The sequence below is a fragment of the Pseudonaja textilis genome, chromosome 5 (assembly GCF_049901715.1).
Source record: "Pseudonaja textilis isolate UNSWEBS1 chromosome 5, rPseTex1.2, whole genome shotgun sequence".
Classification (NCBI taxonomy): Eukaryota; Metazoa; Chordata; class Lepidosauria; order Squamata; family Elapidae; genus Pseudonaja; species Pseudonaja textilis.
The window spans coordinates 63,342,753-63,354,001 of record NC_141994.1 but is presented as its reverse complement, the minus strand read 5'-3'; the positions used below and the strand labels follow the sequence as shown (position 1 = coordinate 63,354,001).

The 11,249-nt window shown below is 40.5% G+C and overlaps 1 protein-coding gene across 1 annotated transcript in view; it reads left to right on the top strand.

Moving 5' to 3' along the window:
* Window positions 1–979: 979 nt before the first annotated feature.
* The window catches only part of SLC15A5 (solute carrier family 15 member 5), a 70,156-nt gene continuing 59,886 nt past the window's right edge, over window positions 980–11,249 (top strand). The window contains exons 1-2 of the mRNA XM_087935612.1: window positions 980–1,340; window positions 6,729–6,951. Coding sequence (XP_087791738.1) covers window positions 980–1,340; window positions 6,729–6,951 — 584 coding nt within the window. The remainder of the gene's footprint in view (window positions 1,341–6,728; window positions 6,952–11,249) is intronic.

Below are 11,249 nucleotides of genomic sequence, written 5' to 3'. Positions count from 1 at the left end.
GTGGGGAGGTCATGGTTTCATGCACTGCCTAGATCCTGCACATGTTCAAATGGGGCTTTGTTCAGTTGTGCGGCCTGGTTCCTGGTGGGCCAGTCCACACACACCCCAGGGGTGAGGAACACTTGTGATAGTCTATTTAAACTGCAGACTGACACCATAGATTTTAGCTATAAGAAATTTTTCTGGAAACCTTGCAAACAAGGTTGTGATTAGAACAAAGTTTCAAGAAAGAAATATGTATATATTTTGTTTTGGAGATACCCCAGGTGATTTTCTTCAAGACTCCCAAACTTTTCATTAGCACTTTGCAATTATTTGGAAGAAGGTTTGTTGATGGAGATCCTGCTTACTACACTTAAATCTAGTGGAATATAGTTTTTTTTTCCTAATTAACTTTCTTATCTGAATTTAACTAAGAAAATAGCAAAATGTAATAACGATAAGCTGTTGTTCATCCTGTAATGTGTATCCATCACATCTTTATCTGTTTACTTCCAGTTTCATTCATGGCTGCTTAATTAAAGCATCGGAATATTAGCCTCGTGTTATTTTCTCAATCCTAATACTTGAATTTTGCCGAGGTATTTTATCTGTAACAGACAGATAAAGTTTGCTGCACATTGTATTGGATTCACATAATTTTAATCGGCAATTGTGGTCTGGAGGTAGGTGGAAGAGAGGGCACAGATCATGTTTGCTACCTAACAGGCTAATTAAAGAGGGATGGTTTTGGTTTTTTGGTGGGTTATTTTTTTAAGCAAAAGCTGTACAGTCGTATAAAATTAATTCCAATGTTTGAATCTGTTTTTTAAACAGAAAGAAAATAGGACTCGCTCTGAAAATTGTGGCCGAGGATAGAATCTAACACAAATCTCTCACTTAGGTGTTAATTATAGAAGAGGGTAAACTGAAGCACACACATTTACACATAGACACACTCTCACACACACTTTCCATTGCTCACAGCAACCTTCAAGTCATGCCTCTCTTAGACTTAAGACCTGGACAGGACAAACAACTTCTGAATCACGTTTTTAAGATAGAAAGAAGACAATCCAATCCCTTTGGCCTGGCTAGTTCAAAGTTTGAGAAAGAATTCCAGGCGATGGTTTGTTTGCTGCTGGTGGAACTGTGTGAAAAATTCACTTTCTACGGCATCGTCTGCAACATGATTCTTTTCTACACTATCAAGCTTGGTTATCACAATCACGAAGCCGCCATGCTCAATGTTTGCTTTGCTGGGGCGTGTACGGTGGCCCCAGTTCTGGTGGGCTGGCTTGCTGAGCACCCCGTGGGACGGATCAGACTGGTGTACATGTGCGCCTTGCTGCATTTTATCGGTAGGTATGACTTTCTTGGGGCACCTTATGGTAGCTGGCAGTTATTTCCAAATGTAGATGGTGTGCAAATGATGGCTTTCGAAACCCTGAGTGTTTCTGTACCACATTTGAGAAATCAATGTGCGGCATATTTTGAAATAGTATATATGGCCTCTCTTTAATTGTTTTACTTTTTTTTTTTTGAACATATGTTGCTTTTCCTGCCATTCATGCTATGACAGTCATGTAGACCATAATGGATGAAACTTATTGGCCTTGAGACAACAAACAGAGATTTATCAAGTCTGAGGAAATTCAGACTGATGTCAGGTTAAGGAAAGAATAAGCAATATTGTCCCAAGTCTCTCTGACTTTACAGTAGATTTATTATTTTTGATGAGTGTTTAATGAAAAGCAGGACTAGAGATAACATGATAGCAGTGTTCCAGTATCTAAGGGGTTGCCACAAAGAAGAGGGAGTCAAGCTATTCTGAGGGCAGGACAAGAAGCAATAGGTGAAAACTAATCTAGGAGAGAAGCAACCTAGAACTAAAGAGAAATTTTTCGACAGGACAATTAACCAGTTGAACGGTTTGCCTCCAGAAGTTTTGGATCTCCAGCACTGGAGTTGTTTAAGAGGAAATTAGGCAACTGTTTGTCTGAAATGGTATCGTCAACTCGTAAAGCATTCCTGGACTCCTTTCGGGGTATAGGATTTCCAGCTTTGGCAGTTGGGTGGATTACAAAACTTCCACAGTTCCTTCCAACTCTCTTATTTTGTTATTTATTTATTATGCCTCCAGCAACAGCTCCCAGGGTCATTCTTAAAAAAAATCAGAACGGCAGGTTGCTTCAGCTGGGTGGCTTTGTTAGCAGTGGTGGGTTTCAAAAATTTTTACTACTGGTTCTGTGGGTGTGGCTTAGTGGGCATGGCAGGGGAAGGATACTGTAAAATCTCCATGCCCACCCCACTCCTGGGGAAAGGTTACCACCAGTTATCCAAACTACTCAAAATTTCCACTACCTGTTCTTCAGAACTGGTCAGAACCTGCTGAATACCACCTCTGTTTGTTAGGAAGTGTGCTACCTATTGACATTAAAAGGGACACAGCTTCAACTGAGACAATCGAGTCACAAGATTAACATCCCTTGACACCAAAGTAGCATCCCTGGACGCCTTAATAGAAAGATTATCCAACCTCAAAAAAAAAGACACAATGCAAAAACCTGAACACCCAATAGCTACAAACCACATCTCTACTCAACAACCACAACCCAATCCACAAAAAACATAACCCAGACAAATATTGATATCCCAATCCTCATCAGAGGCTGTTGAGCGTGAACGGAAACGATCCAAACGCCATCTTATTTGGTCTAGAGGGCATCAATGAAAATGATGACATCACAACTGTCCGAAACATCATCAGTGATTATCAAGCATCAACCATCTCCCCTGATGAAATACTTGACATTTCCGCATTGGCCGAGAGCTCAAAAACAGTGACGGCTCTGTGACCCACGCTTCTGCAGGGTCATTTGCAAAAATGAATCAAACAAACGCAAATTCATTTACACTATAAATTCACTCGCCAAAACCAACACCAACCATAAGAACCTCCGTTGTCGCCTGACCTAACCATACAGCAACGTGCCCGCTCCCGTGTACTCCGCACTGAACTCAAAAAACGTCTCGACAATGGGGAGAAGGACCTGTACATTGACTACCATGCTGACTGTATCAAAAGTAAGTCACACATCCCACAACTCAGCTTTAACCTTCAACCACAACCCTACCTCAACCAATCCACCATCACCCAAGACTAGGCATGCACGCCCTAACTACCTCAACTCCAACTACTGCTGGCCTTAAATGCAAGCTACTCAATGCAAGAAGCCTTGTAAATAAAATACCTGAATTTTCCTCCTACTAAATATGGCTAAATTCGACATTATATTTGTCTGTGAAACATGGCTCAATGCATCTCTCCCGACTCCATTACCACAGTAAGAGACTATCATGTTTACCGATCAGATCGTGAAATTCGTAGAGGAGGTGGTGTTGCTATCTTCTACAAAAGTCCTTACATCTAAAAATATCCAAGTTACCCAGGAGCTTGCTCTTCCTGAGACCATTATCTGTGAACTGTCCTTAAATATCACAATTCGATTCTTACTATGTTACAGAGCACCTGATTATGACATTGAACATGTAAACAAGCTAAATACACTACTAACATGGGCAGCATCCTGCCCATACCCTTTATCTTTCTTGGTGATTTCAATCTGCCTCATATTGACTGGACCCTAAATGAATGTACAACTGAAACCATACATGCAACCTTTTACAATGCTGTTACAAATCTGGGACTGGAACAGCTAGTATCCAACAACACTAGACTAAACAACTGCCTCGATCTCATCTTCTGCAATAGTTTGAATTTAATTTATGGAATACAAACTAAAGAACCCTTTTCAACAGTGACCACAATATGATTGACTTTTGTCTAAACATACGTCCACACAAAAACACCACAATGATGTGATCCCCAATTATAATTTCAAAAAAGGCAACTATGATCTTATAAACAACGATCTCTCATCCCTTGATTGGCAATCTCTATTCAATGGATGCAATACTGTTGAAGACCATTACAACATATTTTTACTTGAAGTCAAAGAGTCATCAAACTATATGTACCAACAACTACTCCCAAAACAAAACAAAAAAACAGATTGCCCATAACAATAAGGAAACTTCAATCCAAAAAGAGATCACTCTGGCGGAAAAACAAATCTGGTCACGTTGCCAATTTCAAAAGCCGATACAAAAATTTATGCCACCAAATAAAGACCGAATGCACCAATTATCATATTAAACAAGAGAAAACCTTCTAAGCACCAATTCCACCAATGCTTTTTACAATTTTGTAAACAACAAACTAAAAGATTCAAGGTCCATCCCACCCTGATAGGACCTAATGGTAAAGACTGCAATGGCGACACCATTAAAGCCAACATCTTTAACACATTTTTGGCTCAGTATTTGTAAACAGCAATGGATCATGCCCAGCATTTCCTAGCCGAACCACAGATAACTACAGTGATCTAATACATATCGATTTTACAGAAGACAATGTTGAAAAAGCACTACGCAATCTAAAACCATCCCTATCTATTGGACCGGATGGAATATGTGCCTATCTCTTAAAAAAGTTATCCACTGCCATAGCGAACCTCTAAGCATAATCTTTGAAAAATCTTTCAGGACCAGTTCCTTGCCTAACCTATGGTCACAAGCCACAGTCATCCCCATCTTCAAGGGAGACCCTTGCCTAGTTGAAAATTACAGACCAATCTCCTTATGCTGCGTCACCTGTAAAGTCATGGAATCAATTATTAACCAATCCATCATCCTCCACTTGAGACAAACAACCTACTCTCCAATAAACAATTTGGTTTCAGAAAAAAGCTATCCTGTAATCTGCAACTCTTACACTGCAAAAACATATGGACTACACAACTTGATCAGGGCAAAACAATAGATGCAATCTACATAGACTTCTGTAAAGCCTTTGATTCAGTGGTACATGACAAACTACTACTAAAAATAAAATCCTATGGTATCTCTGGACAACTGCATAACTGGATAGAAGCATTCCTGTCAAACAGACAACAAATGGTCAAAATTGGGAGTGTCCTATCAAATTCTGTACCTGTCAATAGTGGTGTCCCCAAGGCAGTGTTCTAGGACCAACTCTCTTCATACTCTACATAAATGACCTCTGTGATCATATTAAGAGCAACTGCGTTCTTTTAGCTGATGATGTAAAGCTGTTCAATACCACAGACAATACTGCTACCCTTCAAAAAGATCTTGACTATGTATCAGAATGGTCAAACAAATGGCAACTTCAAATCTCAACAAATAAATGCTCTGTCTTACATATTGGCAAAAAAAATCCGAAAATAAAATACAAGCTGAATAGTCAAGATCTTGTTGATGATCCAAGCTCTGTAAAGGACCTTGGAATACTCACCTCTAATGATCTAAGTGCTAGTGCCCACTGCAACTACATAGCCAAAAAGGCATTAAGAGTTGTTAACCTAATCTTACGTAGCTTTTCTCTGGTAATATCACACTACTAACTAGAGCATACAAAACATTTGCTAGACCAATACTCGAATACAGCTCATCAGTCTGGAACCCACATTACGTATCTGATATTAGCACAATTGAGAAAGTCCAGAAATATTTCACAGAAGAGTTCTCCACTCCTCTACTCGTTGTAGAATACCTTATGCCACCAGACTTGAAATTCTAGAACTAGAAAACCTTGAATTACGCCGTCTTCGGTCTGATTTAAGCATGGTATATAAAATCATACATTGCAATGTCCTACCTGTCAATGAATACTTCAGCTTCAACCATAACAACACAAGAACACACAACAGATACAAACTCAAGGTTAACCGCACCAAGCTTGACTGCAGGAAATACGACTTTAGCAACAGAGTGGTCAATGTCTGGAATACTCTACCTGACTCTGTAGTTTCTTCCCCAAACCCCAAAAACTTTAACCTTAGACTGTCTACTATTGACCTCACCCCTTTCCTAAGAGGTCTGTGGGGGCGTGCATAAAGCGCACCAACGTGCCTACCGTCCCTGTCCTATTGTTTCTTTTATTTTTCTTTTATTTTTCTTATATGTACTCATTTCATGTATTCATAATTATGTATACACTTTTACTTATCTCGTAAACAATTGACAAATAAATAAAATAAAAAAAATAAAAATAAAAGATAGTAAACTTCTGATTGGCAAAGTCCTCTGTGGCAGCCATTTTGTTAATGCCTAACCTCATTTGAAATATAGACAGTCCTTATAACCACAGTTGGGATCAGAATTTTCATTGCTAAGCAAGGCAGTTGTTTGGTGGGTTGTGCCTGATTTTATGGCTTTTTTTTTTTGCCATAGCTGTTAAACAAATCACTGCATTTATTAAGTGGCTCACACATTTATTAAGCAAATCTGGCTTCCCACATTGATTTTCCTTGTCAAAAATTGGGAAGGTTACACAACCTGGGGGTGTAAATTGTAAATTTGTAAATACATGCTGGTTACCAAATGCCCAAATTTTAATCACGTGACCGTGGAGATGATGCAATGGTCATAAGTGCAAGGACCAGTTGCAAATAACTTTTTTCAGTGTCGTAACTTTGAATAAATAAATCTCTAAATAAATGGTTGTAATCGAGGGCTGCAATTAATTCTTTTATAAGAGCTACCATGACCTACTCCCAAAATTTATAAGGCACTGACCACTTCAAAAAGTCTATGTTCCCTCAGAACTTCCCCAAATGACATGTCTATTTTATACTTTTAGATGTTCTTCTTTCTTTCTACAGGTACAGCCCTATTACCTGTGGTGGCCTTTCCTTTTGAGGATTTTTTCATAGATAAGCACTACGTCCTTCACACTTTGGCTAAAAAGAAGCAGGAAACCCTCTTCTACATCGCACTGTTGGCCACTTGCCTTGGCTCTGGAGGAATAAGAGCCTTTGTGTGTCCTTTGAGTGTTTATAACCCCGATGAACATAGACCAAAGGAGCTTCTGTCCTTCTTCAACTGGTCAGTGGTCATGTGCAGCTGATACAAGTGGTCAGTTGTGGGAGGGATATCATTTTGGAAAACCTGGAAATGGTTCGTTTGTTGCAAGCTATGTAATTTAATGCCAAGGTTTCCCTTGTATGGTTAATTATCAAAGAGGGAAAATAGTAAGGTCCAATGATTGCTGACGAACCAATTTATCACAAAATCCTAGATTTAGAAAGGTCATCTAGTTCAAACTCCTCTTGGTGCAGGATCCTTTAAAGTGTTTTAGACAGGTCTGTTGAAGGTCTCCAATAGTGAGTGCCATGGTGGCCTAGCGGTAAAGACATTCCCCTCCCACTCACAAGGTTGAGAATTCAATCCTAGATAGCGGCAGAGTTTTCTCTATCAGGGCGCAAAGAGACAATATCTGCTGTGAACTCAGCATGGTGTCAGGAAGGGCATCCGGCCAGTAAACACTCAGCTCCATTCTAGTTGCCCCAAACTCTACCCTGAATTAAGGAATTACAGGGTCATAAAAAGGGAGGGTTTTTTTGTTGTTGTTTGAAGTTCTCCAATGAAGGATATGTCACTTCATAAGGCAAGATTTTGCACTGTTGACAGGTCTTACTGTGAGAAAATTCCTCCTGATAACCTAACCTGAAATTTCTCCAGGCAAAAGAGAAGAGATCTACTCCCTATCTAAATAATGGCCTTTAGATTTCTGAAAACTCCTGTATATTTCCCCTTGGTCTTCTCTGCTGCGAAGTAAACATGTCCACTTCCCTCTCTTCTCCTTTTCAACATCTCCATGAAATCACAAGGTCAACTGCCAGTCTGAGGTTCGGTATCATGAGTACTTCAAACATACCCAATTTTATCTTTTGACTCAGGGCTCATCAAGAGAAGCTCTCAAGCTTCCATCCCAGTACTTGGAGACTGTATGGATTTCGATGGAGAGTAACCATCTCCAAGTTGAACCTATCAAACTGAGTGGTCATGAGTGTTTGGACCACCTGAATCTGGGGATATTCCACCTCTGATCTTGGATGGGGTGGCACTTCCCCATTCAAGGATGGTGTGCAATTTGGGGGTATTCCTGGACTTACTGCTCCTGGTAATGAGCAGTTAACAAGTATGGCCTTTGTATAGCTTCGTAGGTGTTCTGCAGAACATCGTGTTAGTTTTACCATTGCTTAGTTTGGGGGTCCCATGCCGACAGCTTGACTGCTGCAATGTGCTCTACATGGAGCTGCCTTTCAAGACTACCTGGAAGTTTCAAATGGTCCAGAAGGTTGCTGTGTAGACAGTGATGGGCATGCCTTGAACTGCCATGTAACAGCTCTGCTTCATGAGCTTCATTGGGTGCCAGTTTGCTTCTGGGTGCAGGGTTAGTCATAACCTATAAAGCTTCTGATGGCATAGGGCCGTGATGTTGAACCTATGGCACACGTGCCACAGGTGGCATGCAGAGCCCTGTCTGTGGCCAGGTAAGCTGTTGCTGCAGCTCAGCTCTGATGTGCATGCGCACCTCCCATCGGCCATCTGGTCTTTGGATCTCTGCTGCACATACCTGGGGGGCGGGGTGCATGCATGGGGGGACATGGGCGTATTGCATTTGGGGGGTACGTGCATGCATGCTTTGGGCACTCAGTGCCAAAAGGATTAGCCATCACTGGCATAGGACCTGGTTACCTGATGACTTGAAGACCTGTTAGTCTCCTGTGGTCTCTGCCCAGTTGATCTGATCTGATCGGTTTGGTGCACTCCGGGTTCCTTGAATTAAACAAAGCCATCTATCAAAACTCCAGAACCTCAGCTCCTCTGCCTTCTGGAATAAGATTGTCCCCAAGATTTGAACAGTCCCCACTACTTGTGTTTCAAAGGGATTTGAAGACCTTATTCTTCTGCCAGGACTTTGCCAAGGTTGACTGAAGACTCCTTTCTATTGTGTGAATGTTCTGATCTGGCTTTATCATCCTTGCCACCTTTACTCTTCATTTTGACTCATGATAGTTTTCTTGTTTTCAGCCTTTTAACACATTTTGCAAATGGCCTATTTATTGCTGGGAGCAGGCAGCGTATGAGTGTCATTATTATTGTTATCAGTTTCCTTTCATCAATCCTCCTCTGAAGAAACTCATTTTTTCAGTTGGTTTTTAGGCTGTGGTGTCCAGAACTAGACACCGAATACCAAGTGGGTCCTGTGTTCTGGATGTTAACTACTGTTAATAGATCCCAAAATAGCATCAGTTTTGTTTTTGTTTTTTGCAATTGCATCACCCTCTTGACTCATGTTGATCTTTTGATCTTCTAGAATACTCAGATTCTTTTCACATGCACTACTGGTTGGATAAGTCTTCCCTATAATCTTAGCACAATTTTAATTGCAAAGTTAAGGCTCGGATACCACTGATGACTGTCTTCATACTTTGTTTTACACTGAAACAAAAATCCCACGAGTATGTTAGAAGAAATATCCATCTGGTTCAACTCCAATCCGGGATAAAGGCACTGGAGATAAAATGGAGGCTGGAGGCTGATTGGAAAGAGGGTCCATTTAATGCTGACCACATGGAGTTGAGAGTGAGGGGTGGTGGTTATATCTTCTCTTGCACTTTGCACTTGAACTTCCTGCTCCTGCAACAACATGTATTTTATTGGCTGTTGTAGGGGTTAAGTAGAGATCATAGCTGGCTCTGTAGGTTGTCTAAGTTTGGTTGAAGTTTGGACTGCTGGTGCAATGAAGGGTCATTGGGCAATTTTTATTGTGGCTGAGGGCTAATCCTACCTTTGTTGGATCTTGGGTGAGGGTATTTGCTTTTGAATAGAGCTATCAATTTCTTTATCTCTTAAGTGCTGTCATCTGTTGGGTACTATTAAGAAAGGCTTCCTTCCAAGTGCATGTTTCTCCATTTCTCCCTTTAGGAAAAATACAATATTCTGCCTTTTTAATATTTCCTAAAATATTTCATTCTTCTAGGAGAGGGATGGGTGCCAACTTTCTACAAGTGCAATAAACAGTAAAGGTGTACAGAAGACAATGGTTATCAAAGCTCAATTGTATATTTAATGCAAAATGGTTGGTTGGTTGGGTATGTTTAGCTGTGACTGCAACCTTAACAGAGCAATTCCAGTTAATTGAAGAACATTTAATTTTAAAGTTACGAAATGTAAAGTTACTTTATTGCGAGTGAGAGCATTTGAAGGACGTTCATCTGGGGAGGGTCTATGGTTCTCTGCAGAAAGTCTTGCGAAAATAATGTTCGTAAGAGAGGGCTGAGCTATAAAATCGCATCTATGATTTTCCTAGCAAAGGTGTATATCTATTTTTGGAAGTGGAGGAGTTATTGAAAAAGAGAATAGCCAAGGCAAGGCTTGTTTGAGAAAAGGTGGGGAAAAGGGAGGTTAATGTTATGTATTAGCATACTTACCTGCAATTGGTCGGTCTGTGGCGGTGGGAATTTTGAAGAGCCGTCACTGACCACAGCCGCGAGCAGCCTAACTATAACAAGGGCTGCCGCAGTTTCTTTGGAGCTCCATCCTATGCGGAAGTAAAACAGATTGGAATCATGCTGGTGTCCTGAGTCTCATTCCCGCAACTTAACAGTTAAGAATGGCCTAAGAGCAGAACTGAGAACAACTTGCAAGGGAGAAGAAAAGAAATATTGGATGCACCCTTCAGCAAAGTTTGCAGTTATTGAGTTCATGAATGTTAATTAACTTCTGGACCAAGGAGCAGAAATAGGAGTTTGTATAACTGTATACCCATCCTTGTTTTTCTGGCTTGGATATGTTGGAAGCAGCCCAGGTTTTTCTAAAAAAAGAGATTTAATCAATTGAGCAGGCCTGTAGATCCTTCCTAGCTGGGAAGGAGTACCTTTCTTCCCTTCAAAGGTCTGGAGCTAATGAGGATCTTTATTTATTTTTATCTCCCTTCATTAGGAGTCTTGTTAACAAAGCCAAGTTCTCACTTCAGAGTAGCCTCTTGGGATATTGTTGAGGTGTAAATCAAAAACTGCTTTTCTTTTTCTTTCATGGGCAAGCATAAGGGTATGTTGTTTTTTTTAAGCACACGAATCAGATGCAACTTAATAAATTTTCATCAGCAGGAAATAGCAATTGAGGTGAGCAGATGTAGTGCCAACAGCAGAACTGAAATAGCAACTTCAACATCAGGGAAAAAATACACAATAAAAGAATAACAGAAGAGTTGAAAGGGACCTTGGAGGTCGTCCAGTCCAACCCCCTGCTCAGGCAAGAAAATCCTACATCATTCCAGATAGATAGATAGGTAGGTAGGTAGGTAGATAGATGCATGGGTGAATAGATGCATG